The sequence below is a fragment of the Martes martes genome (assembly GCF_963455335.1).
Source record: "Martes martes genome assembly, chromosome: 7".
In the NCBI taxonomy this organism is placed as follows: Eukaryota; Metazoa; Chordata; class Mammalia; order Carnivora; family Mustelidae; genus Martes; species Martes martes.
Window position 1 is genome coordinate 72,533,823 of NC_137894.1, and position 25,430 is coordinate 72,559,252.

Consider the following 25,430-nt stretch of genomic DNA (forward strand, 5'->3'; position numbering starts at 1 on the left):
CCCCATCTTTCAGGTGCCAGTCTAAGCGCCACTCTCTGAGAAGCCTTTCCAGGCCCCCAGAGTAGGTCAGCCAGCCCTGCTGTCTGCTGCCGCTGCCCCTTACACTCCCCCATCATCACCCTTATCACAGTTCATTTCACTGTATACTTAACTGCCTGGCTCCCTGATTAGATAATGAAACCTCTAATCAGCATCTGACCTGCTCCACAGGGTACCCACAACACCTAACACAGTACCTGACACCTAGGAAGTAATCAGTATTTGTTGTATGACTGACTGAACAGAAAGCCATTCTTACTTCACATTCCATTCATCAGGCACAAAGTTTGTAGGCAAGTGTGTGTGTGTGTATGTGCATCCGCGTGAGTGTGTACACATGTTCACACATGTGCGCGCGCACACACACACACTCACCCCTTCCTTGAAATACAGCTTGGCTGACAGGACTAAGAAATAGCTACCTATACCGCTGGGTCACACAGGGGGACAGCAGCTGCCAGTGGGACATGAGAGCTCTTTAGGCTTTAATTTCTTCATGTGGAAGATGGGAATAATAAAATCTGCCTTACATAATTCAATAAACAACAGCTATTATATTAGTCTCCCAATTCCCAAATAGGAATGGAGTGGTGCTCAGAAGACTCCAGCCCATGACAGAACTGCCCACCAGGGGGCAGTAAGACCCCGGCCTGGTCCCAGGCTGCAGCCACTGCAGAGCCACACAAGCAGTCAGGGGGAAGCAGAATGTGCAACCAGGGCAGCTTCCCGGAGATTTGAGTGAAACCAGAGAAAAAAAAAGAAAAAAAAAAAAACCAACTCCGAGATGTGGCATATGTCAAGAAGGCCTCATGTTTCTTAGACCCATCCTCCTCCTTTTCACAGCCCAGGCACCCCGAGGCACTGTGTGTGCTTAGAAATAAGCATTTTCTGGCTTGCCGTTCACGGGGAGCGGGGAGGTCCCCCTTCTAGGTAAGTCTTTTTATCCCACCACAGCTGCCAGCTTCACTTCCATTAGAGACTGTGGTGAGAAGAGAGACAGACTGCAGAGGACATCTTGTTATTCTGGGAAGCCCCATTCCTGGGACATGGGGAGTGGCAGAAGCGAGAGTTATTCTTGGTTATAGATTTCATTCATCCTTTTCCACTTTGATTTCAATGAATGAGTTCAAGTCAGGACAGCAGGTTTTGTGGGGTTGGTCGAAAGATGGGGAGACAGGTCCATGCTCATCACCTCCCTCGTCTTCCTCTTCTTGGAAATGAGGATTATAAAGTTCCGGTGGAAGGAGCTGGGCCTCAGCAGAAGGTAATCGGTCTGAGGGAGGCCCATACACACGGTTGGCTTTAGTGCCATGCTTAGAGTTGGCATCCAGGTGGTAGCAGAGCTCCGTGAGGCGCTGGGCCCGGAAGCGGGGAGGCCGGGCCACCCAGACACCTGGCTCATTAAGACTGTCCTCTTCATCTGACATCAGTTCTTCTGTCACATCCTTCCACAGGCGTTGGTCCTCAGGTCCAAAATGCCTCATGATGCTGGATCGGTTGGCAAAAAGCTAAGGAAGGAGCCCAGGGTAGAGACAGGAAGAGAAACAAACTGTGGATTAGATTTGGGAAGAGGGTTCTCGTAGGAAGAAGGCCGTATAAAATCTGTGTCTGAGAGAACCTAGCCCCCAAGTCATCTTAGAACTGCCCCCCCCACCTCCTTTATCTGCCAACATTCCTGGCTCTCAACCCTATCCTCAGATGCCACGTCCTTTGGCTCTTCCCACTGCAGCTTAGTAGGGTTTAGTGTTTAGTATCTTGAAAGGAAGGCCTAGAAACGTACCCGGTATCTGCGACTTCGAAGCTTCTTCTCCTCTTTTTCCTTCAGGCCTTTAAAGGGGTTCAGGGAGTTGCGGTACTCACGCCTCTTAGTGAGGAAGTAGGCTACACAGGCTCCTGGTGAGGAGGGAAATGGGAGGGGGCAGAGAGCAGGTCCTCAGCCCTTTTTTTTCTGCCCTAACACTACTGGCTGGGAAGGTGAGAATCACTCTGGACGGTGGGCTTTCTCACAGACCCATCAGCATCTGTTTACTCCTCTTTGGTTTGGCTGTCTCTGCTCACCTCCCTGTCCGGCACTGACTCCCCCCATATCTCCCACTGGCACTCAACAAGTCCGAGCTCTGTAGCTTCCTCCCCCAACCTGGGCTTGATTAATCAAACCCATCCCCATTCTACTCTTCCGGTAGTGGATTACCAGCAGTTTTTCAGCAGAAGCTTTCTTAATGCTGCAGGGTTAGCTATGGGCAAATAAGAGAAGAGTAAGGAAAGTAGAAAACCCAGGATGTAATATTTAGGGACAAAAGGGCAGGCCTGGATTCTGACTTCCTTTTTGTAACGCCCTAGATTCAGGCCCTGTGGAAATATCATGCCTGCTGGTGTTAGTCCTTTCCTTCTCCTATTTTCAAGTGGGATAGGGGAATAAAAAGGCAATTAGAAACAATCCTGGGGTGCCTAGGTGGCTCAGTCGGTTGAGTAATTTGGGCTCAGGTCATGATCTCAGGGTCTTGAGATGGAGCCCCTAGTCAGCTCTATGTTCAGTGGGGAGTCTCTCTCTGCCCTTGCCCTTACTTACACTCTCTCTCTCTTTCCCCAAAATAAATAAATATTAAAAAAAAAAAAAAAAGAAAGAAAGAAAGAAAGAAAAAGGGGCGCTTGGGCAGTTCGGAAGGTCGGCTGACCTTCCGACTTGGTTTTGGCTCAGGTTGTGCTCTCAGTGTCTGGGATCAAGCCGTATTGGGGCTCTGTGCTCAGTGATGAGTCTGTTTGGGATTCTCTCCCTCTCCCCCATCCTGCTCCATCTCTCCCTCTCTCTCAAAGAAAGAAAGAAAGAAAAACAATCCTGTAAAGATGTGAGAATAGCCAAAAAAAATATTTTAAGTCCATTATTTTCAAAATCGCTTAAATCACCTCCATTACAACTCTTCTCTGACCAAGAACAGTGAGTGGCAAAAGGATGGGGGTTAATTCAATTTTTCTCACCTTTCAGCTCCTTATCAGTGTAATTGTGGGGACTGGTCACCAGCTCCTGCTTGAGCTTTTCCAGAAGGAACTTCACTACTGAAATATTCCAAGAAGACTTGATGCTGCCACAAAGAAGATCATGAACAAGGCAGTCAGCATTTTAAAAGCCAGACAGAGATTCCTGGCACAAATCAACTTTGAGGTAAACTCCCCCATGGCCAAGGACAGGATGCAGGGGGCAACCTTAGCCTCACTGTTACATTGGAGTAACCCTCTACTGCCCTCCGGGGGAAGAGGCAGAGTACCCTGTGATTCTTTTCCCTCAAGAGGATCATACCTTTCAGACCCATTGAATCTCTTGTCATTGGTGATGTGGTTATGCACATTGTGGACCAATTTCTAGGGGAAAAAAGAAAAAATACAGATTCAAGCTGGGAGTGGATATGATGAAACCCTCCTCTGTGCCCTAGGCATCATCCCTATGGGGTTCTCTGCCTGAATCCTTCCCATGGGCTGGGCACCATTGCTGGTGCCCCTTCTTAGCCAGAGAGCCTATTCAAGTTAGTATTTCAAACGTCCTCCCTTTTGTGGTCCTTTTACATTTAATTTGTACGAGGACTCCAGGATCATCCCTGGTCTCACTTCTTTTTCTGGGGAATATAATCCACTAGGGGAAAAGGTCTCAGACATTTTCACAAACATAATCCTTCCTAATAACCAGGAGAGAGCAAATATACACCAGGATTACTGCACATGGACATTCCTTAAGGGCCCCTATTCTTGCAAACTTTCAAGTTTTCTTTACAATGTATCTGTATTTATTTTAATCTAAAAATGTCTTCTTGTAATGAGCACTGGATGCTATATGCAACTGATGAATCACTGAACTCTACCTCTGAAAACAACACTACACTATATGTTAATTCATTGAACTTAAATAAAATAAAAATTTCAAAAATGTCTTCTGAATGTCTAAGAAATTCTAATGTCTCATAAAATTGAGGACCCAGGAAAATGCCCTAAGTATATTCTTTTGCACATTACCACAAATCTCAAGGGTACACACACCATGGTCTGAAAAACACAAACCTAAAGTAACAGAAATGTGAAACGCAAAGGATCTTGGAGACGCTATCACCCAACCTCACATCATTCTACAGGCTTACTTTCAGCTTTGCTTGCATACCTTTAAGAATGGGTTCTCACTACTCTTTTGAGTCAGCTTATTTTACTATTGAGCATCCTTGATTGTTAAAAAGTTTTGTCTTAGACCCCGAAATCTGGCCAGTTTTGCCCTTAACAGCACCTAAAATCTTTGAAGACTCTCGTGTACTCCCCAGGTCTTCTATCCGGGCTAAATGTCCCCAAGCTCTTCAGCCATTCCTCATGACACAGTTTCCAGACAGACGCCTCTCAAAACCATCAGGCTCTCTGGCTTGCCAGTGTCCCCTGGACAACGTGGCAGTGGGAACGGAATCTAATGCGTCAGTGGAGACCAGGCCAAAGGGAGCATTACTTCGCCGAATGGCACACTACACTTCTAGGAATGAAACCCAAGATGGCATTACCTTTCTTAGCAATGTCACCCCTATTCCTAAAGTCACAGTTTTCATTCCTAGTGAGCTTACAGTCAACTCGAGTCCATTTTTTCACATGGATTACTATTTATGCCATTCTGCAACTGTTTGCTTTTTTTTTTTAACTTTGATGCAGGACTTTACATTTCTTCCAATTAAATTTAGTTCCAGTGTTTCTGGTGGTATTTTCATCCCAAGCTCCCTCGGTCAGTGGAAATTGCCAGTCCCAAACCGATGGACTCATATCAGGACGTCAGCTGCTGAGGAGTCCCCAGTTTACCCTTCTGCCTCTAGGACTGACTGACCATATCTGTTTAGGAAAGTACCATCAAGTGTTTATGGTTAGGACCTCCACTTTATAAAAAGGACTGTTATTAAATTAGCTTCATATTTGATATGGTTATTTTACCTCTTCACAGAGTCCCAACCTAGGGAATCACAAAAGATGGGTGAATGCTTCAGAAAGAATCTGAAAGTGTTGCAGGAAGAAGGAGAAGAAGGAGGAGGAGGAGGAAGGGAGGGAGGGAAGGGAAGGAAGGAAGGAAGGAAGGGAGGGAGGCAGAAAGAGAAAGGGAGAGGAGGTGCACAGCTTCCAACTCAAGTGGATCGGAAGAGATCAGCTGATAAAAATCAAACCACGCTTGAAGTGGAAAGGGAAAATACTCTAAGACAATAATAAGTGTTAAGACTGTGAAGGCTGCTGGCTCACCTACCTCCTGAGCGAGCTAAAAATAAATACATTTCCCCAAGGGGTGGCTGGGATCTGCCGCATTCCAAGAAGTCTGTGGTTCCCATTTGGTCCTTTTGGATCCCTAGCAGCAATCCCCAGCGACCCAAGCAGACCGGAGGGATGCCTCTCTGATTCCTTCCCAGAGCTAAAGGCTGGAAGACTGAAGGCCTGCAGCTAACCCTCTCCCTCGAAACCAGTCTGGCACAAGTACATTTGAAACCTTCCTCTGGGATGGGCAGCAAAATTCCCTGACTGGTCCTCCAGAGCCCTTTCAAGCATCTGTAATGGAGCAGGAGGGGTGAGCACATTATCCTCCTGTAAGGTCCTCAGTTCCACCGGGCTCTCCAAAAGGCAGGCAGCAGCCAAGCTTCAACCCCAGACCTCTCGCTGGAGGAGGTAGGAAGAAGAACTGGGAATGGTCAAAAGTCCCATTTTTAAGCAAATTGTAATTATTATGCATTTATTCATGATTTAAACACTGTGAAGTTTTGGGAAATCCCTTGCAATGCATTTCTAGGTATATGCCTCCATTTCTGTCACTGGCAGCAAGAGTGGCACTCTTGGGCCAGAAGTTTCTGACAGAAAAACTAAACCCATTCCATGTTTTTGATAAGTGAGCTATCCCTGAACATAACCAAAATTTAAAATGAAGGTTAGAAAACAGCTAATTCTGATTATGAATGGTGTCTTCCTTCCCAGGGAAGGAAAGAAGCCCTTAATGTAAAAACAAACCAGAGGAAAGGAAGGGTAAGAGTCAGGAGCCCTTAGACAAAGGAAAAAGAAGCAAGAAGTAATGAAAGAATCTTCAGTTAAGATGAAGTCGGTAAGCACAGTACTGGGTGGGCTTCAACCTTTATTAATATTGTGACAAGAGGAACAGGGCTAGACTGTGATGAGATTTCCGGTGGGTGTGAATGGTGAACTCCCCTCCTAAACAGAACTCTCCAATGACTCTATCAGCCATGAGCCAGAGAAGGGAAATGCCTTACAGTCCATATGAACAGGATCTAGCTAAAGAACACCCCCACAGTTATCAGAAAGATGTCTGGGGATGCAGAGGCGATCCAAGAGCTGGGTTTCTTGACCCTGGCACGACGGACGTTTTAGATCGAATCATTGTGGGCAGCTGCCCTGTGCACTGAAGGATGTTTAGGGGTGCTCCCGAGGCTCCAAGCCACTCCCAAGTTTTAGGCCCAACTGGTTCAGCCCAGTACCTTCCCTGCCAAGAGCTCTTAGAATCCCTAGACTCACCAAACCTTTTTAAACGAGCTGAGAGACGAGGGGCCCTCTGCGCCCTTGGGCTGTGGCCACCTCAGTATTCCTTGGCCATTCTGCCAAGGGGTCCCTTGCTGCTTACCCTGAACACCTGTCATCTGTAGGCTGTTTCCCGTGCTACCCTTCAGTGGTCAGTCCGCTCAATCCCTTAAAGATCTTCCCATCAGGACTATTAGTTCATGGGGAGGAGAGGTGATAGAAAACCTTTCTCTTTAAACAGAGTATTTCAAGCTATTTGGAAAAGCCTTTTAAAAGTTCCCCAGTGGGGCGCCTGGGTGGTTCAGTGGGTTAAAGCCTCTGCCTTCAGCTCAGGTCATGATCCCAGGGTCCTGGGATTGAGCCCCACATCTGGCTCCCTGCTCAGCAGGGAGCCTGCTTCCCCATGCCCCACCCCACCCCCCCGCCTGTCTCTCTGCCTACTTGTGATCTCTGTCAAATAAATAAATAAATTTTTTTTTAGAAGTTCCCTGATTAGCAGGGGGCCTGCCCATCCTTAGGGCCATGGACCAACCTGTCTCCTTGTTTTCCCTCCCCCTCCAGTAGGATCCAGGACCCCATTCACTCAACATGGGACGTTTAAAATCAACCCACACTTCATTCTTCATTTCTCTCTCCAGACTGAAGAAAAATGTATAGAATTGAGCTCACTCACAGAGAGTACCAGATCCCGCTTGCGCCTGGAGTTCTTCTGCCCACTCCCTCTGGTCCTGCATGGGGAAGCGGTAAACCCTAGAGAGTGTCTCAGCTCCCCTGTTCCCCCAGGGCCTGACTCTTCCAAGGCACCTTCCAGCGCAGCAGCAGCACTGAGCATGTCCTCGGGGCGGGGTGGTGGCAGCTTGCTTCCATTTTCTGGCCCTGTCTCTGAGGTTGCCCGCTGGATAGCCAGTTGTGTGGCTGGTGAGAGCTGCTTGGCATAAGCAGGGACCAGCACCCGCTGCACTGCACCCTCAGAGGCCACATAATCATCCACCAGCTAAGAACATAAAAAAGAATAGCCCATTAGCCATCCAGGCTTAGGGGAACTCGGTCAACCATCATTCTTTGGCCAAGGATAGTGAACAGAGAGAGCAGAAAGCAGGGGGAATCCAGCACAGTCTTTAATGGTCAACAGCTTGTTTCTCGGGGACTCCTACGGGAGTATCAGCAAATATTTCTTAGAAATACACGGCCTCTCTAGTTGAATCGTTACCCACAGGACTGATTACAAGGGCAAGGCTTGTTTCTGATGCTGTATTTGTGAGGAATCATCTATGATTTGCTCTTGGGTGTAAGAATCATAGCCAGGCAAGTATCTTGTCTAAAAGGATTGGGGGAGGAAGTATAAGAAAGGAACACCAAGCAAGAGAAAGAATAAGAAAATAAAATGATAACAACAAACAGGAGAAAAATGGGAGCAAAGAAGAGAGATATAAAGTCAGAAATTTCGGGGCACCTGGGTGGCTCAGTGGGTTAAACCTCTGCCTTCAGGATTGTGAATTCAAGCCCCAGGTTGGGTGTGCAGCCTACTTAAAAAAAAAAGAAAACAAAAGAAAAGAAAAAATAAATAAAATGGGGCACTTGGGTGGCTCACTGTGTTAAGCCTCTGCCTTCAGCTCAGGTCATGATCTTGGGGTCCTGGGATTGAGCCCCACACTGGGCTCTCTGCCCAGCAGGGAGCCTGCTTCCTCCTCTCTCTCTGCCTGCCTCTCTGCCTACTTGTGATCTCTGTCTATCAGGTAAATAAATAAAATCTTAAAAAAAAAAAGTCAGAAATTTCTAGAGAGGCTGGCACCAACTGTCCCTCCGCACCCCATTCCCTTCACAGGACCTGTCTGTGCCCCCACCTTGATCCTGCCCTGGCCGACTGTCATTGTCCTGACATCCACTTGCTGCCTGTGCCCTCACTCAAGGACATACAGGGCAGGGAAAGGAAGGAGGGAGGAAGGAGAGAGAGGGAAGAAAGGAGGGGGGATTTCTGCAGCCAAGAAAACAAAACAGTGAAAGTGGGGGGAAAAAAAACACAGAAAGAAGCGGGGGAGGAGGCTGAGATTTATAGACCTGTGAGCTGCTTTCTGCGCTGCGAAATCTAATTCCATCCTGTCAGCTTGGAAGCCTTCTCTGCCTGGCAGAACCAAAGCTCAGGGCATCGCCTAGCCTGGTACCTAGTGCCCCCTGCCTCCTCCCACCTCCCTGCAGCTCCCCCCTCCAGAGTCCTGGCCGGGCTGAGTAGGGCAAGCAGCAGTGGCCGTTGCCCACCACATGGCTAGGCCTTCAGGGAGCAGCGACCAGCTACAGCGTGACACTGGAGGGGGACAGGGACTTCTACATTCATTTCTCAGATCTAGCAGATGGGCTGGGAGTTTCCTCCCTTCCATCTCCCCTGTGTGCTCTGCTCCTTTTCTCTTTCCTGGGTGTCTGGACCTTGTTGTGCAAGAGGGAGGAGGAAAGAGAGGGTGTGGGGGGAGGGACCATGGAGGAGGAAAGCTGACAGACCTCCCACTGTCTCTCAAGTGGTGACACATCTGTTACTTTCCCATCTCTGTGATCTCCCTAGTTGCTCCATCTCCTTTTCGTACTTCCATGCGCCACGCTCTGCAGTTTTTACTCCACTCAGCCAGGGTTTTCCTGCTCAGATGGCCCTGAGCAGTAAAGAAACTGAAATATCACAGTGTACTTCTGTGTCTTTTCCCACTCACAAAATATGCCCGCTTGCTCCCCTTGTTCTCCCGACAACAACGTGTCTCTCTCTTCCCAGGAACTCCCAGCTGTCCACTTCTCATCCTCACTTTTTTCCTTCCCCTCCACCTCTTTCCCACCTTCCCCCACGTTCTCTTGCCCGCCTCAGTTCTCTTCCCATTTAGACTCGCCTTTCCTCTGTGCTCTTTTCACTTTCCCTCCTTCCTCAACCCTATCTCCACCTGCCTCCTTCCCTCCCTACACCTGTCCTTCCGTTCCCTTTGTCCTCTCCCTCTCTCCTCCCTCTCCGTCCCTCCCCCGTCCCTCTCCCTCTCTCTCCACCTCTGCCTGCCCCACCTCCATTCCCATCCCTCTGCACTGAATTCCTCTTGGCAGGCGGAGGGCCCGTGATAAAATATGAATGAGCCGTCTGTGCGCGGCAGGCCTCCTCCCCAGGAGAGGCAGAGCCCCTGGAGCAGCGGAGCCAGCTGTGGAAGAGAGGGTGGCACGCAGAGCTCCTGAGAGGCAGCGGAGGGCACGGCCAGCGCCCCGCACACCGGAGCCGAGCTCCTGCCACACGGGCTGAGGTGGCGAGCCAGGCACACGAGGGCTGCCTATGCCCGCCGGCAAGAGACGGTCGGGGCTGTCCTGTTTGCGCACAAGTAACCCCCAAAAGCGAGGCTGAAGGCTGGACAGAAGCCAGAGGGAGGCAGAAGGAAGAGGGACAGACCCGGAGAAGCCCTCGGGAGCCACCCTACGACACGCGCGTCCCGCTTTGCGGCCCTACTCACGGGATTGAGCAGCGGGGCCGCGTCGCCGGCCGCCAGAGGGCACCCCGGGAGCCGCGCGTCTCTCTGCGCGGCGGGGAAGCCCAAGGGCCCGGGCCCCACGGCCGAAGCGGCTCCCACCTGCCACAGCTCCTCGATCACCACCTGCATGCCGCTGCCCACGCTGTCACACTCCTCTTCTGCCGCGGCCGCCGCCTTGCACGCCTCCCCGGGGCTCTCCTTGAGAGGCCCCGGCTCCTCGGGCGGGGAGCCGTGAGCCCGGCTGTCTGCATCCTCGTCGGGGGCAGAGGCTTTCCCTTGCCTCAGTTCACCCACCTCCTCCTGGAGACGTTTCAGCAATTCGTTGTTGGCCCTGGCGAGCCCCAGAGCGGCCTCGGCCAGGCCCACGGCCTTCTCCACCCGCTGGTAGATAATGTGCAGGAGCTGCTCGGAACTCTGAACCGCCAGGCCGTGTCCGGTCACTGTGATGGGGGTGCTGGTGGGAGGGTTCCCGCCCTGGGACCCTGCGCTGCTCGCGCTGGTCTCGCTCTTGCAGGCACAGCAGCAGCATCTGGCCTCGCTGCCACCAGGAGGGGAGAAGAGGATGGTGGCACTGAAGGACATGGCTGATGGCAGCGGGAACAAGTATGCTCACACTGCTGGGCTGCTCAAAAGGTGTTTCCAGTCGGCCCCACTCGAGGCAGGTAGGAAGCACCAGCCTCTTTGGATTCACTTTCCTGTGTCATGGCAGGTGACCAGAGGAGCCTGGGTACCAGGCGGTGGGCTGGGTGAAGGAGGAGTAGGCAAGCCAGGAAGGAGTACACCTTCCATGGCTGCCTGTCTTCAGCCTGCAGAGAGATGCCTTCTTTTATCTGCAGATCCCGTGCTCTCCCAGCACAGTGTGCTGGGGGTCCCACTCACCCCTGACCCAAAAAGGGTGGTGCCTACACAGGCCTTCCTGACGAATACAGTGTCAAGGGGTAGAAGGTATTCTTCCTGCACCCAATCATGGAACCCCACCACCACTCCAACCTGAGGAACAGAGGGGTGGGGGACTCAAAAGGACCCACAAGCATCTGGAAAGATGAGAAGATTAAGGAAGAAAATGCAGATCTGTCTTTACCTCCTCCCTATCTTTGTGGTAATAACAGTCATTGCCTTTTGTCTCCTTGACATCATTCCTTAAGGAGTTCAAAACACTTCCTGCAGGTTATCTCAACCACACAGAAGCTCTAGGAAACACATATTACCCCAGGTCCACCGAAGAGACATGCAGACGAGTTATAGATCTTTTTCAAGGTCAAGGGAGACGGCAGAATCCAGTTATTGCCACTTTCAATCTAGTGCTTATTTTTTTAACTGATAACCACTTTTTGTTGACATAGAGAATCACGATTCTACCCTCTCTATAATTTTCTTACACATGCATTCAGAGTAAGACTCCTAAGTAAGGAATATGCCGACAGCCCTCAACACGTCACCAACCTTACAAGATTCTATCACTGGCGCTTTGGGTATGGGGCAGGGAAAGGAAGGAAAAAGCTGCATCAGAGAATCAAGCTGCGGTGACCACAGGCCACCCAGCCCCCTGGCTCTCACGGTTGTGCATCTGGGCCTCCAGCCTCTGAAAAGGAATCCAGCTGTTCTGAATCCTACAGCTGGTAGGTCAGAGAAATCACCTCTGAGGCCCCTCATCTCCACTTCTCAAGCTCCTTGACGGAGGGACAAAGCTCAAAAGGCATGTCAAAATAGCTCAGTCCCCACATGACCAGCCCCATCAAAGACGAAACCAGAATACTGATGATAAGCCAAAGTGTCTCACTTTTGAATCACTGTAGGTAAGCAACTAAACTACTCTAGGAGAAAAAGAAAAAAGGTATGGGAGGGTTGGATTGTATGACTGAGCACAGTCCAAGGAGCTTCATGTTGTCTTTGCTAAATACTTGATTATAGGGAAAAAAAAAAATCCTTCTGTCTGAAGCTCCCTAAGTGATAGAATCTTAAGTATGTTTACAGTTTCCACAAGAGATACATTTCCATCTTACCCTATAAATGATACCATTACATCACAATTAAAAAAAAGAGGAAGCGGGTAAGAGAATTTTCTATATATTGAGATTTGGGTTTCTTTTTTTTGAATCAGCAGTCTCATTTCAGAAACAGGTGATATCAATGCCTCTGCGGTACTAAAATGTACATCTGACCATGCATTTTAATTACATTTGGCTATTAAAGAATAGCCTTTGATTTGCTCTTCCCACCTTTTATACATAAAAAACAAACAAACAAACAAAAATGTTTCTGTGCCAGGTTTTGACATGTAAGAACTTCACTCATATCCATTTGCAGCTTCTCTGTCATTAGGGTCACTGGAAGGCAAGCTTAACCTGAAACTAAAGGTTAGAGGAAGGCAGTAAACGAGTCCGGTGTCAGTTTATGGATGAAGCATTTATAAATTCTTTCCCTTCCTAAATAAGGGCCTTCACTGTTCTTGCAGGGTTTTTAACCAACATCATGCAAGGAGTTTCACCTGAAACACGGCTGCTGTAAGAAAAAGATAGTTATGTAGAAGATAAGATACAAATGGTTGCCAGTTGGGTTCAGTATTTATAAAATCAGATACTAAGACGCATCAGGTTGGCACACTGGGTGGGTAACCCTTCTGGTACCAAAATGACAACAGCTACATTCTTGCCCCATACACTTACTCTTTCTTGCAAGGGCCTTAACCCCTGCCAGTGCTGTGCCTGTCTCAAGCCCTTCTCTCCCCCTTGAATGGTCACTCCCAGGTCATCATTCCAAAACAGCACTGAACTGGAAATGTTAAAAAAAAAAAAAAAGAAAAGAAAAAGAAAAAAGGAAAAAAATATATGTATTTCTCATCCTGCTCCACTACTTAACAGCTGTGTGAACTTGGAAAAATGATTCCCTCTTCTGAGCCCCAGCGCTCTCCTCTCTGCTGACTTGGAGTGTTTTGGTGACGACTACACATATGTAATGTAGGTAAGGCACCTACAGAGTGCTGGCACGCAGTCAGTGCCCCGCAAATAGCAGCTGGATGGTAGGATGATTATTCCCGAAATATTTTGTGTTCCATCCTGGAGCTCCATCCTGATTTCCTAATCTTGAAAAAAAAATGCAGTATGCCTTGAAATGGAACTTGAGGGATTTCCCCCCTAAATTTAATAACAAATTTCTAAGCAACAATAAATTCAAGTCTACAAAGATGCATGTATGCATATAAAAGCTTCTATGGTATACATTAGAGAGGTAATTGAGAAAACAAAGTATTTGCAATTTGCTTAGTCTCATGAACCGGCTTTAGACTGGGGATAATATACAACTTTGTTAGCTTTTAATGATATATTTTCATATTTGTGTTGACATAAAAAAATCATGATTCGGGGTGCCTGAATGGCTCAGTTGGTTAAGCGGCCGACTCTTGATTTCAGTTCAGGTCATGATCTCAGGGTTGAGAGACTGAGCCCCACATTGGGCTCTGGGCTGGGTATGGAGCCTGCTTTTAAGAATCACTCCCTCCTGGGTGCCTGGGTGGCTCAGTGGGTTAAAGCCTCTGCCTTCAGCTCAGGTCATGATCCCAGGGCTCTCTGCTCGGCAGGGAGCCTGCTTCCCTTCCTCTCCCTCTGCCTGCCTCTCTGCCTACTTGTGATCTCTATCTGTCAAATAAATAAATAAAATCTTTAAAAAAAAAAAAATCACTCCCTCCCTCTCCCTTTGCCCCTCCCCCATCCCAAATCATAATTCTACTGTCTCTGTAATTTTGTTCCTCAATTTCTTTCTGCTTTTCTATTTTGTATATTAACCTAACTACGTCTGGGTCATCTGGGTGGCTCAGTTAAGCGTCTGCCTTTGGCTCAGATCACACTCTCAGGGTCTTGCGATCGAACCCTGTGTGGGGTTCCCTGCTCAGCAAGGAGTCTGCTTCTCTCTTTCTCTTTGCCCCCTCCCCAACCCGTGCTCTCTCTCTCTCAAAAAAAAAAAATAAATAAATAAAATCTTAAAAAAAAAAAAACTACCTATGATGGTTTTATTTATTTATTTTTCATTATTATTATTTGGGGGGGGGAGGGGCAGAGAGAGAGAGAGAATCTTAAGCAAGCTCCATGCCCAGCACAGAGCCTGACATGGGGCTCAATCTTGCAACTCTGAGATCATGACCTGAGCTAAAATCAAGAGTCAGACACTTAACTGACTGAGCCACTCAGGTGCCCCTATGTCTATTTTAGAATTTCGCATTCAGAGCAACAATTGGTGTTTGTTTGTTTGTTTGTTTATTAACCGGTCTATATAAACCTGGTACAGTGCACTATAGCACAATGAGTATTCAAATAACCCTTACTCGGTTTCTGGGGACATTCCTGCTGACTTAATTTTCCTGGCTCCTGTATTTACTTAATCTCTAAGACATTGAAATGAAAGGACAAGGAAAGAAAGGAGAGCCAGCAGGTAATAAAGGAATATTTCACATTATAATATTTCCTAACCAGATAATAATCTAAATGCTGGATAAGTTGGATTAAAAACAAAGCACACACATTTCATTAGCTACATACATCCCTATTACAGAAAAACAAGTTGAAAAAAAAAGTTTCTAAAAATTCTCTATGCAAGGCCATGCTGAAGGATGAGTCACCAAAATGGATTGCCACCACTAAGTACTCAAATGAAGGGGAGACAAAGTCCCTACATGCAAAAAGCTTACAGCATATGTGAGAATGGAATGTCTAAGAAACAAAGCAGAATATACACAAGTGCCTAAAAATATGGGTGCAGACAAAAATTCTTGAGGAGATAGTTCAAAATAATGGAGAGATCAATGAAACGAAATCATATGAGAAAGGGGTCTTACAGAAGAAGAACCTCCAACTAAGCCTTGGGCAATGTATAAAAGGAATTGATAGGGTGGGAAGACATGAGAGATGAGAGGAAAAACAAACATTATAGGAATTTACACTGTACGTGTGTGAGGTCAGAGCAAAGGTATGGAAAGCTGACACAGGACTCTGAAAGCCATGTTAAGGAAACTCCTAGAGTAGGGATGAGCAAACTATTTCCTGTAAAGGACCAGACAGAGTAATTTTGGCTTTGCAAGTCATGTGGTTCCTGTCATAACTACTCAACTCTGCCATTGTGGCACAATGCAGCCATGGACAATACATAAACATGACAATACATAAACAATGACTGTGTTCCAATAAAATCTATTTATGAACACAGAAATGTCATAAGATATTATGTTTAACACTTACATTAAAAATATATATAAGCCATTCTTAGGTCATGGGCCATACAAAAACAGATGGCAGGGGGCGCCTGGGTGGCTCAGTGGGTTAAAGCCTCTGCCTTCCGCTCAGGTCATGATTTCAGGGTCCTGGAATCAAGCCCTGCATCGGATCTCTGCTCAGCGGGGAGCCTGCTTCCCTTTCTCTCTCTCTGCCTGCCTCTCTGCCTACTTGTGATCTCTGTCAAATAAATTAAAAAAAAAAAAATCTTAAAAAAAAACAACCAAGATGGCAGGCCGGACTTAGCCTATGGATGGCAATTTGCTGACCCCTGTCTTAGACACGTAAAGTGGAAGGGTTAGATATTATTAGGAGACTCTTCAGTCCGGAAGTGAGTTGAGAATGAGGGTTGTGGATATGAAGGTTCAACATTCTGACAGAAAACCTGATAATATTTCTTTATTTAATAAATATGGGGCACAGAAATACTGGCAAAGACAACTTCAAGATCAATCTGAGGGTCAGCAGATGGTACCATTAACAGAATGACAGAAATGAGAACGTTGAGGTGGCTCAATTGGTTGGGCATCCCACTCTTGGTTTTGGCTCAGGTCATGATCTTCTGGGTTGTGGGATTGCCCCCACATCAGGTTCTGTGCTCAGAGAATCTTGCCTGAGATTCTCTCCTCTCCCGCTGCCTCTCCCCACCACCCCCACCCGCTGACGTGCGCACATGCGCACATACTCTATCTCTCTTACATAAATCTTAGGAAAAAAAAAAAAAGGGAAATGAGGACATTGAGAGGAGGCACCACCATGTTAGAAAAAAGTGTGTGTATATATGTATGTGTTATGTATGTATTATTTTTTTTAGCAAGCTCTACGCCCAACTTGGTACTCAAACTCACCACCCCGAGATCAACAGTCACATGTTCTACCAACTGAGCTGGCGAGGCACCCCAGATGTGTATTTACTTGACAAGTTAAATTTCAAACTGATAGCAACATCTTTAAATGGATGTCCTGATAGCAACTGACTAGGACCGAAAACAAAACAAAACCAAGAGGAAGGTCACAGCTGAAATGCGGATTTAGAATCTTTAGCTGGAGGGTGGTAGTTGAACCTGAGAGTGAATGCACTCTCCACAGAGTAAGGATAAAGTGTGAAATGTAAAGGCCAAGGACAGCGCTTAAAGCCAATCTGTGCAAGAGGCTTCATTAAAAGAGAAGAATGGTCAGTGAGGTGGGAGAAAAAGAGTGTTATGAAAGCCAAAGTAGAAAGAATTTCAAGAATGTGGATCTAAGCAACTGTGACAGGTGCAGCAGAATGACTAAAGAAGATGAAAATTAAGGAGATACATTTTATTTGTCTGTGATGGTCATTGGTCATGACCAGAGAGGTAATTTTTCAGTGAAAGTCATACAAAGCAGTAGATGAAAGAAGAATTGATGGAGAGAAAATGCAAACAAGACATGAAGTCAAGTCTTCTAGAGTTTAGTTATGAAAGGAAGGAAGGAAATAACAAGGAAGACAGAAGAGGCTCTAGAACTTCACTATATTTACAAAGAAGAAAAAGGTCAGTGATTTCTGTGCCATTAACCACAGCAACATTTTTCTAGATATATCTCCTGAGGCAAGGGAAACAAAAGCAAAAATAAACTATTGGGGAGTGCCTGAGTGGCTCTGTCAGTTAAGTGGCTCGGCTCAAGCCATGATCTCAGGGTGGTGAGACAGAACCCCACGTCAGGCTTTGCACTGGGCGTAGACCCTGATTAAAATTCTCTCTTTCGGGGCGCCTGGGTGGCTCAGTTGGTTAAGCAACTGCCTTCGGCTTAGGTCATGATTCCGGAGTCCCTGGATCGAGTCCCACATCAGGCTCCCTGCTCAGCAAGGAGTCTGCTTCTCCCTCTGACCTTCTCCCCTCTCATGCTCTCTCTCTGCCTGTCAAATAAATAAATAAAATCTTAAAAAAAAAATTCTCTTTCCCTGTGCCTCCCCCCACCAAAAAAAAAAAACAAACAAACAATAACAAACTTACTGGGACTACATCAAAACAAAAAACTTCTGCACAGCAAAGGAAACAGTCAACAAAACTCAGACAACCTACTGAAAGACAGAAGATATCTGCACATGACATATCCAATAAAGGTATCCAAAATTAAAGAAGTTATATAACTCAACACAAAAAACCTAAATAATCCAATTTATTTTATTTTTTTAAGATTTTATTTATTTATTTGTCAGAGAGAGAGAGAGAGTGAGCACAGGCAGACAGAGTGGCAGAGGGAGAAGCAGGCTCCCTGCGGAGCAAGGAGCCGGATGTGGGACTCGATCCCAGGACGCTGGGATCATGACCTGAGCCAAAGGCAGCCGCTCAACCAACTGAGCCACCCAGGCGTCCCTCAAATAATCCAATTTAAATATGGGCAGAAGACATGAAGAGACATTTCTCCAAAGAAGACAGTCAGACAGATAGCCAAAAGACACATGGAAAGATGCTCAACATCACTCATCAGGGAAATGCAAATCAAAACCACAATGAGCTATCATCTCACACCCCTAAGAATGGCTAAAATAAAAAACACAAGAAACAACAAGTGTTGGCGAGGATGTGGAGAAAAAGGAGCCCTGTGCACTGTTGTTAGGAACGCAAATTGGTGCAACCACTCTGGAAAAACAGTATGGAGGTTCCTCAATAAATTAAAAATAGAACTACCAATGGTACCTGGCTGCCTCAGTCAGTACAGCATATGACTCTTGACCTCAGGGTCGTGAATTCAAGCCCCAGTTTGGGTGTGCAGCCTACTTTAAAAAAAAAAAAAGAAAAGAAAAGTAAAGAAAAATAAATAAAATGGGGCGCCTGGGTAGCTCAGTGGGTTATGCCTCTGCCTTCAGCTTAAATCTCAGGGTCCTGGGATTGAGCCCAGCATTGGGCTCTGCTCAGCAGGGAGCCTGCTTCCCCCATTCTCTTTGCCTGCCTCTCTGTCTACTTGTGATCTCTATCTCTGTCAAATAAATAAATAAAATCTTTTAAAAATAAAATAAAATGGGGGGGGGGCGCCTGGGTGGCTCAGTGGGTTAAGCCTCTGCCTTCGGCTCAGGTCATGATCTCAGGGTCCTGGGATTGAGCCCCACGTCAGGCTCTCTGCTCAGCAGGAAGCCTGCTTCCCTTCCTCTCTCTCTGCCTGCCTCTCTGCCTACTTGTGACCTCTGTCTGTCAAATAAATAAATAAAAACTTTAAAAAATAAAATGAAATGAAAAGAAGGACAAGACTTAAAAGAAGGCGGCTGTGAGAAAGTAAAAGATGAAGATATTAGAAAAGAATTAAAGTTTTCTTCTAGGAAGGATCCTCCCAATGTGAGAAGGAAGGAACAGTAACTTTTCCCTAAAACTACAGAGAAGAAAAATGAATACAGAGCAAAGATTCATTGAGGTGTCGAGAGGAAGACAAAGAGATATAGTATTAAGACTCTCTTTTTACTTAGAGGCAGATTTTCCTCAGTATGAATAATCCAAATTGATAATAGAACTTTACTATAAACAGTACAGCATTATCTGTTGTTACAAACCTGTTAAATCCTTTCCTAATGCTTCCAAACTAACATAATTAATTATTCTTGCTTTTTTCCAGCACTGGCTTATGGTTCTAGAGCCCATTTAACACTGTCAATATTATTAAGGTACATAAACTTTATTCTGTTATCTTTATTTTACTTCTCAAGATGTATAACTTTAATTCAATAACATATGAAGCCATTCATGCACTGTTTGGCAAACCAATGGTTAACTATAGTAAATTATGTGGGCAGTGTCTAAACCATCATTCTCAAACATTTTAATACGGTCAACTTTTGCAATTCAGATCGCTAATTTATTTGCAAGCCAAGAATTCATATTTTCATTCCAGAAAGGAAAAAAGAAAAGGAATAAACTAAGGTTGACCACCACAGAATAATATACAAGTCTTTTGCAAAATGCTATCAACTTTTAGAATTGAGTTTTAAGAAAAAGATCTTTACTCTTTTGATGAGTTGCCAACACAAAGTGATGGCAGCTGCCAAACTTAAGTTTGCATAAAATACATGTTTGGGGTTCATTCAGTGTTGGTCTAATTTTAACACATGTGAAAGGGGCCCAGAAAATGTACTTTCCAATAATTTTGGTATTTTCTTCATAAATATTTAGATAAAAAAGAAAGAAAAGTCATCTTCTTTAGACAGTTCAGGGTGAGACTGTCCATAATCTTAACTACCCCTTTCCTCCCCAGTCACATGTATTTGTGTTAGAACTAAATATATCATCCTCTTGGCAGCTCCCTTGCTTGCTTTCAACCCATTCTGAGTTTGAATTTTCTGCATGACTGAGTTCACCTCCAAACTATGAAAAATAAAAGTTTCCTCACTCTTTAATAGATGTGTATGATATGGTATCACTCTGATGATGTATGTCTTTGTAATGGGCCCTTGACTCATTCAGGGTCAGGCTAGCAGTGGACTTCCTTAAATGTGATTACTGAAAGCACAGCAATTCATACCGTAATTTTCATTTTAAGAAATAAAAGGAAAATGGCCACTTAAAGCTCCAACGGTGCTGGTCAGCCCTGCTCCTCCACCTGGAGATGCAATACGGCTCACCTGTTCCTATCAAAAAAGAGCACTTTCATCACACCAGAGCAGGAAAGCAAATACCGGAAAATATTACTTTCCTACATTTTGAAAGATCGACCCATCTACTGCTTTGCAGAGAAAATCTAGGACCTAATTTTCAGGGGTTAAAAAAGACAAAGAGATGTAGACCTAAGGGGAGAGTAAGATCCTAAGAAAAGGCTTCCACTAATCCGAAGATTCCAAGTATACTTGTAGAGTGGTTTAAGAGTTTTTAGCCTAGCGCCGCAGTCCTTTCTATTTACATGTGTTAAAAATGCAACTGGCTAAGATTAAAATTCTCGGTTTAAGATTTCCGTAGAAATGTGCCTGACATAAAGGACAAGTCCTGCATTTCTGGATCAACTGAAAAATGAAAAGCTAGCTCCTAAAGCCACATCATGTGCCCTGCGAGCCCTCGGTAAATGTTAGTTGATTAAATATTAGTCAGAGATGACAGGTGGGCACCAGGGACAGCAGAACCATTTCCGACACTGGGAGAACAGAGCTCGAGCACTGCCCTCGGGTCAGGCCGCACGGGTGAGGGCGACTCGCCCCTGAGCCTCACCGCAGAGTGGCCTGGGGGTTCCGGGGAAAGGGGTGTAGGAGCAAACAGCCCCGTGGCCCGATCGGGGATCTTGCCGGGCCACCGTGGGTAGACTCGTGGCCACAAAAGCTGCGGACTTGGGCGGAGAGCCACCGGGAACTTCCCGCTGCGGCCCGGCTCTGGCAGCCCTACAGGTGTTCCGTCACCGGTGTTCCACCGCGTGTGCCCCGCGCCGCCGCTCCAGCTGACTCAGCGGCGCCTACACGAACGCGCGGCCCGGCTGAGAGAGACTGCGGCGCCGGCCCGTGTACCCCGCCAGCGCGCGCACGCGGGGAGGCACCGCCCCGCCTGTCCTCTGGCTCCCGGTGATTGGCGACTGGACGACGGGGGAGCAGGGCCGGGGAGGTTATTGGCTGCAATCCACAATCACTCAACGAGCAGGGAAGGGAGGGGCCACTTCAGGGAGGGACAAGACTGCGAGGCTTTTTCAAGGCCATGAGGCGCCATCTTTGGCTTGTTTTGTTTTGTTTACTTGGGTTTGTTCGTCGCTGCTTAGAAAGCTGCGTGTACACGATTATAAATTCAGTGCCACAAACAGGCCTCATACATTTGGTGGTGGAAGGATTTTAATTCCTGTCGGCCTTGGTTACGGATCTTTCAGATACCACTAGCAAAAGTGGAAGTTCCCTTAGTTCAAAGTTTTCATCTCTAGGAGCCCCGGGATTCCCAAAGTCATCCGAGTTTAGCTGTGCTTTGGTAGGAAGGCCAAGCCAACGATATGTTCGTGGGACTCAACGCGAGGACACTGGGCATGAGCCTAGGTTCCTAGTAAAAATCAAATAGCAAGTTAGAAGTTTGGGTTGTGTACCTCTCTGGGACAAGCTCTCTCCCGGGAAGCTAAAAAAGTGATGACCTGCAGTGATGTGGAAAACAATGAGAACAAAACTCCATTAAAAATTCCCAGCACTGCTGCCACCACAGAGTCATTGGAATCTGACTAGATTTCAGAGATTTGCATGCAGGTCTAAACTTGTGGAATGATCCACATTTGAGACAGTATTTATTAAGTACTGATCTGGCTTGCATTGTTAGGAAATAAAAATAACACCCAGTACAAGTGAGAAGCCCAGAGAGCCCACAGAGGGCCACTTTCATTATAATGAATTTCAAGACCTGGACAAGTAATTCTAAAGCTGTTGTTTAGGCGCCCTAAATACTACCTGAAACTGAGCAGGGCTCTGGCTGAGGAATGGAAATGTATTACCATCCTCCTACAGAAGCTTTGTTGTAATTAAATTTGAACTCTACAGTAGATCCTTTTAAATATCCTGGTTGCTGCTTCACTGGTGACATTCCAGTTTCTCCCTCATCATCGCATATACTTCCTATGCTTTCACTCCAATCTGTGAATACCGATTTGAATATATTTTCCCTATGACTCCTAATAGGAGACAGTGGTTTAGTAACAGAATGAAGTAAGACGAAGGCTCATGTAACAGGAGGCTTTGCTCTGAGCTTGTTCTGTCCTCCTCTTCTTACCCTTTTCTCTGTGACTCTTAGACCTGGGGAGAAGGCTACTCAATCCAAAAATGCAACACGATAACCACAATGCATTTCTTATCCCCCTCCTATGTATTATTTGCCTTTGCCTCCTCTTTGCCCCTCTCCCATCTCAACCACCATGAATGGTTTTTGAGCTTTGCACTTGACTGCATTATTTTCCTGACACTTCGCCAGCTGTGGAGCTTTTCAAACATATCCCAACCTATAAACGACCATTTTGTCAAAAAGCCAAGAGAGAACTTCCCTTCTGAACACACCAACCAAACCACACATAAAGGCCAAAATATACACAGCTGTACATTTAGGAACGTGAGACAATAAAAAGCAAAACCACTTAAGGCAAAACAGTCACTAAAGAAGGCTTCGAACCACAGATTCAATAAATTGCCTACCCTCATTTGCCACATGGACTATATACTCCCTGGGAATTATTTAATTATTCACTAATCTGGTACTTTAAAAGAGGAGTAGAAAAATACAGTAAATGCACATAAAATGAAAGTGCCTAAGTATGCTGAGCATAGGATTTTCTAAGCTCTAATTTGCACACGAAATCCTGTTTGGATCACATTTGGGAACACAACAGAAAAAAAAAATCACAGCCTAATAAGGGCTACTTTGCACACATAAAATCAAAGGTAATCTCTTTCGAAAACAAAATCTGATATGGCACATATACACATACTGTACATATACACAAAGCACAAAACCCCAAGATAAATCTTTATAAAATCATTTGCTTCAAAACGCACACACAAACACACACACACACACGCACACAATGTCTTCATGAAAATGTAAGACATTTGTAAGAAGGGCTTTGCCCACCTCCCTGGGGAGGTGAGTGTCTCAATTATAATATCCAAACATTTTTAACCTATTGGCCTTGGACAATTGCCACATTCAAGCCACTTGGTTTTGGTTCTGGGGGAGGGTGTGTAAAACGCACGCAAACAGCTTTGTGAGGGAGTCTCAATTCTCCGCTTCTTTCGACGTTGCCCTTGACGTTGCCCGTGGCAGAAATATACATTATCCCTTCACCCCGCCTAAAAAAAAAAAAAAAAAAAAAAAGGAAAAAAAAATCTATACTCCCCAAGCAGCTAAATTTTTTAAATACCTCGACCACAAAAATTTACCAGTTCTTAAACTGTGATAACAAAAAGAAAAAAAACTCTATAAATTTGGCTGGAAATAGTTGTACACGGCCATCCTGCTTCTCAACTTCTTGGTATATTTAAAACCTTGACCAGGAAAAAAGAAAGAGGAAGAGAGACAGAAAAAGAAACGGGGGAAAGCGCAAATTCCCCTTAGCAACAGTTTCCGCACCCCAGCACTGCCACAGATCTCTATTTTTAAAAATTTTGAAAACACACACAAGATTAAGGAGGGGGAAAAAAATGGAAAAAGGATACCCGAAGGTCGTATGGCTCTTTGTATTCGTGTGTGTGCAAAAAGGAGGACTCGCGGCGCCGGAGCCGGCAAGCCCCGCCCCTCCCCGGACGCCCTCCCGGATTGGCCGCCGGCGGCCGCGGGGGCACCCCGCCCGCGAGCACACGCGCCGCGCCCGAGGCCGGGTCCCCAGGGGGCCCCTGAGGGCCCCGCGACCCCCGACCCCGACGCCCTCCCGGCTGGACCCTCGCGGTGGGTTCACATCTATCCCCTTCTCCACCTCTGTCGCTTTCCTTTCACTTTCTCTCCTTCCTCACCCTTTCCCATCGTCCTTTCTCAGTGAAACGAGCCCCCCCCCGCCCCCCCGGGCATCAATACGAATAACAGTTCAGTGAGCAAGCTCCTTATGACAATTTGCTAAACTTGGTTAGCTAGTTAGTCAGTAAAATTCCAGACTGGAATTAGGCATCAAGGACTTGGTGCGTCGGCCTGAGCTCACGATTTCCAGGTAGAACGTCCCTGGGTCGTGTCTGTTGCTTGACACTCCCACCTTTAAGGGAACGAACATTTCAAGCAAGGTGAAGGACAAAATAGACTTTCGGCGTTGCTTTTGCTCAGCCTGAGTCTCCAGTTTTTCTCACCTGGCTAAAATAACATTCCCAGGAACCTAAAATGGCTCCCCTTTACCTCTTGCATGAGGACCTTGTGGCCTGTACTTGAACGTTAAACCGCCCGTGCTCTGGCCCCACACCCTTGTTCCTTCTTGGTTCCCACTGCCCTCACCTTTTCAACCCCGAATTATTCCTTTGCTCAAGTGCTCCTGTCTGCGTGGAATAATGCCTGTTTCCTCTTCTCTGACTAGTCAGTTTTTATCCATTCTTCAGCTGTTTCAGTCAGCGCAGACTACTTCCTTCTCTCCTGTCGGCATCAACTTCAGGCTTTCTCCGGTTAGCAGCCCTTAACCTTGATTGTTTCACATACTTGAGTGATTTCACACTAGTAAGCTGTCTGAGATCAGAGATCGTATCTTAAACTTCTTTTTCCATTCAGAAACTGGTTGTTTTTGTTGTTGTTTGATTCTCACTTCAGCAGCTGGCATAATTGTAGACATTTGGTAAGCACTGGGAAAAAAATCATTTATAATTAAATGAGTGAATTTTTTTCTACCCTAAGACACAAATTTTGAAACTCAGATCCCACAACAAGAATGTGCCTTCTCCAGTAATGGTTCATGGGGCACTTACTGTGCAAGAGTTGTTCTGAACACTTCATAAATATTAATTTATTTAATCTCCTCAGTGGTGGGGAGGATATTATGCTTCCCCCCACTTCATGATGTATTTTTCTCTCTTATTTTGTTTTATTTTGAGTAAGCTCCACTCCCAACAGGGGGCTTGAACTCATGATGCTGAGATTAGAAGTTGCATGCTCTACCCACTGAGCCAGTCAGGCACAGCTATCCCCATTTTATATTTGAGACTCAAGTACAGAGAGGTATAGAGATCTTTCTCAACTTACAGTGGGGTTACTTCCCGATGAACCTAAGTTGAAAATATTAAGTTGGAAGTGATTTTAATACACCTAACCTGAGCTTCATACCTTAAAAGTGCCTGAAATGCTTACATTAGCCTATAGTTGGACAATATCATCTAACACAAGCCCATCTTATAATAAGGAGTTGACTATCTCATGTAATTTATTGAATACTGTACCAAAAGTGAAAAACAGAATGGTTATAAGTGTATTGGTTGTTTATCCTTGCAATAGCGTGGCTGCCTGGGAGCTGTGGCTCACTGCCTCTGCCCAGCATCATGAGAGAGTATCCTACTGCTTATCACTAGCTCCAGACAAGACCCAAATTCAAAACTCCAAGCATGGTTTCTACAAAATGTGTATCACTTTTACACCAATGTAAAGTCAAAAAAGTCCTAAGTCAGGGGGGACACCTGGGTGGCTCAGTCAGTTAAGCATCTGTCTTTGTATCAGGTCATGATCCCAGGGTATACTGGTATATATATATCCCTCCTTGCCCAGCAGGGATC

The 25,430-nt window shown here is 46.1% G+C and overlaps 1 protein-coding gene across 4 annotated transcripts; it reads right to left on the reverse strand.

The window, feature by feature from the left end:
• Positions 1-573: 573 nt before the first annotated feature.
• On the reverse strand, positions 574-23,470 carry LOC308345762 (uncharacterized protein C14orf93). 4 transcript variants are annotated; one of them, XM_080808215.1, is made up of 7 exons: positions 23,412-23,470; positions 10,026-10,959; positions 7,232-7,552; positions 3,335-3,396; positions 3,016-3,119; positions 1,820-1,932; positions 574-1,547 (listed from the first exon to the last, which is right to left on the reverse strand). In XM_080808215.1, the coding sequence occupies exons 2-7, from the start codon at positions 10,623-10,625 to the stop codon at positions 1,128-1,130; spliced, it is 1,620 nt and encodes a 539-aa protein (XP_080664341.1). In that variant the 5' UTR covers positions 10,626-10,959; positions 23,412-23,470; the 3' UTR covers positions 574-1,127. The 4 variants fall into 4 exon arrangements, with proteins under 4 accessions (XP_080664341.1, XP_080664340.1, XP_080664343.1 ...); XM_080808214.1 differs by having other exon boundaries at positions 10,026-11,077; positions 23,412-23,448; XM_080808217.1 differs by lacking the exon at positions 7,232-7,552 and having other exon boundaries at positions 23,412-23,464.
• Positions 23,471-25,430: the final 1,960 nt, after the last annotated feature.

Excerpts from the sequence above, each read along its gene's own strand:
- LOC308345762 (XM_080808215.1), bottom strand. The coding sequence starts at position 10,625 with ATGTCCTTCAGTGCCACCATCCTCTTCTCCCCTCCTGGTGGCAGCGAG. Across the intron at positions 1,933-3,015 it reads CACTGATAAGGAGCTGAAAG|GAGCCTGTGTAGCCTACTTC; the intron begins GTGAGAAAAATT and ends CCTCCTCACCAG. Across the intron at positions 1,548-1,819 it reads TTCGAAGTCGCAGATACCGG|CTTTTTGCCAACCGATCCAG; the intron begins GTACGTTTCTAG and ends CTCCTTCCTTAG.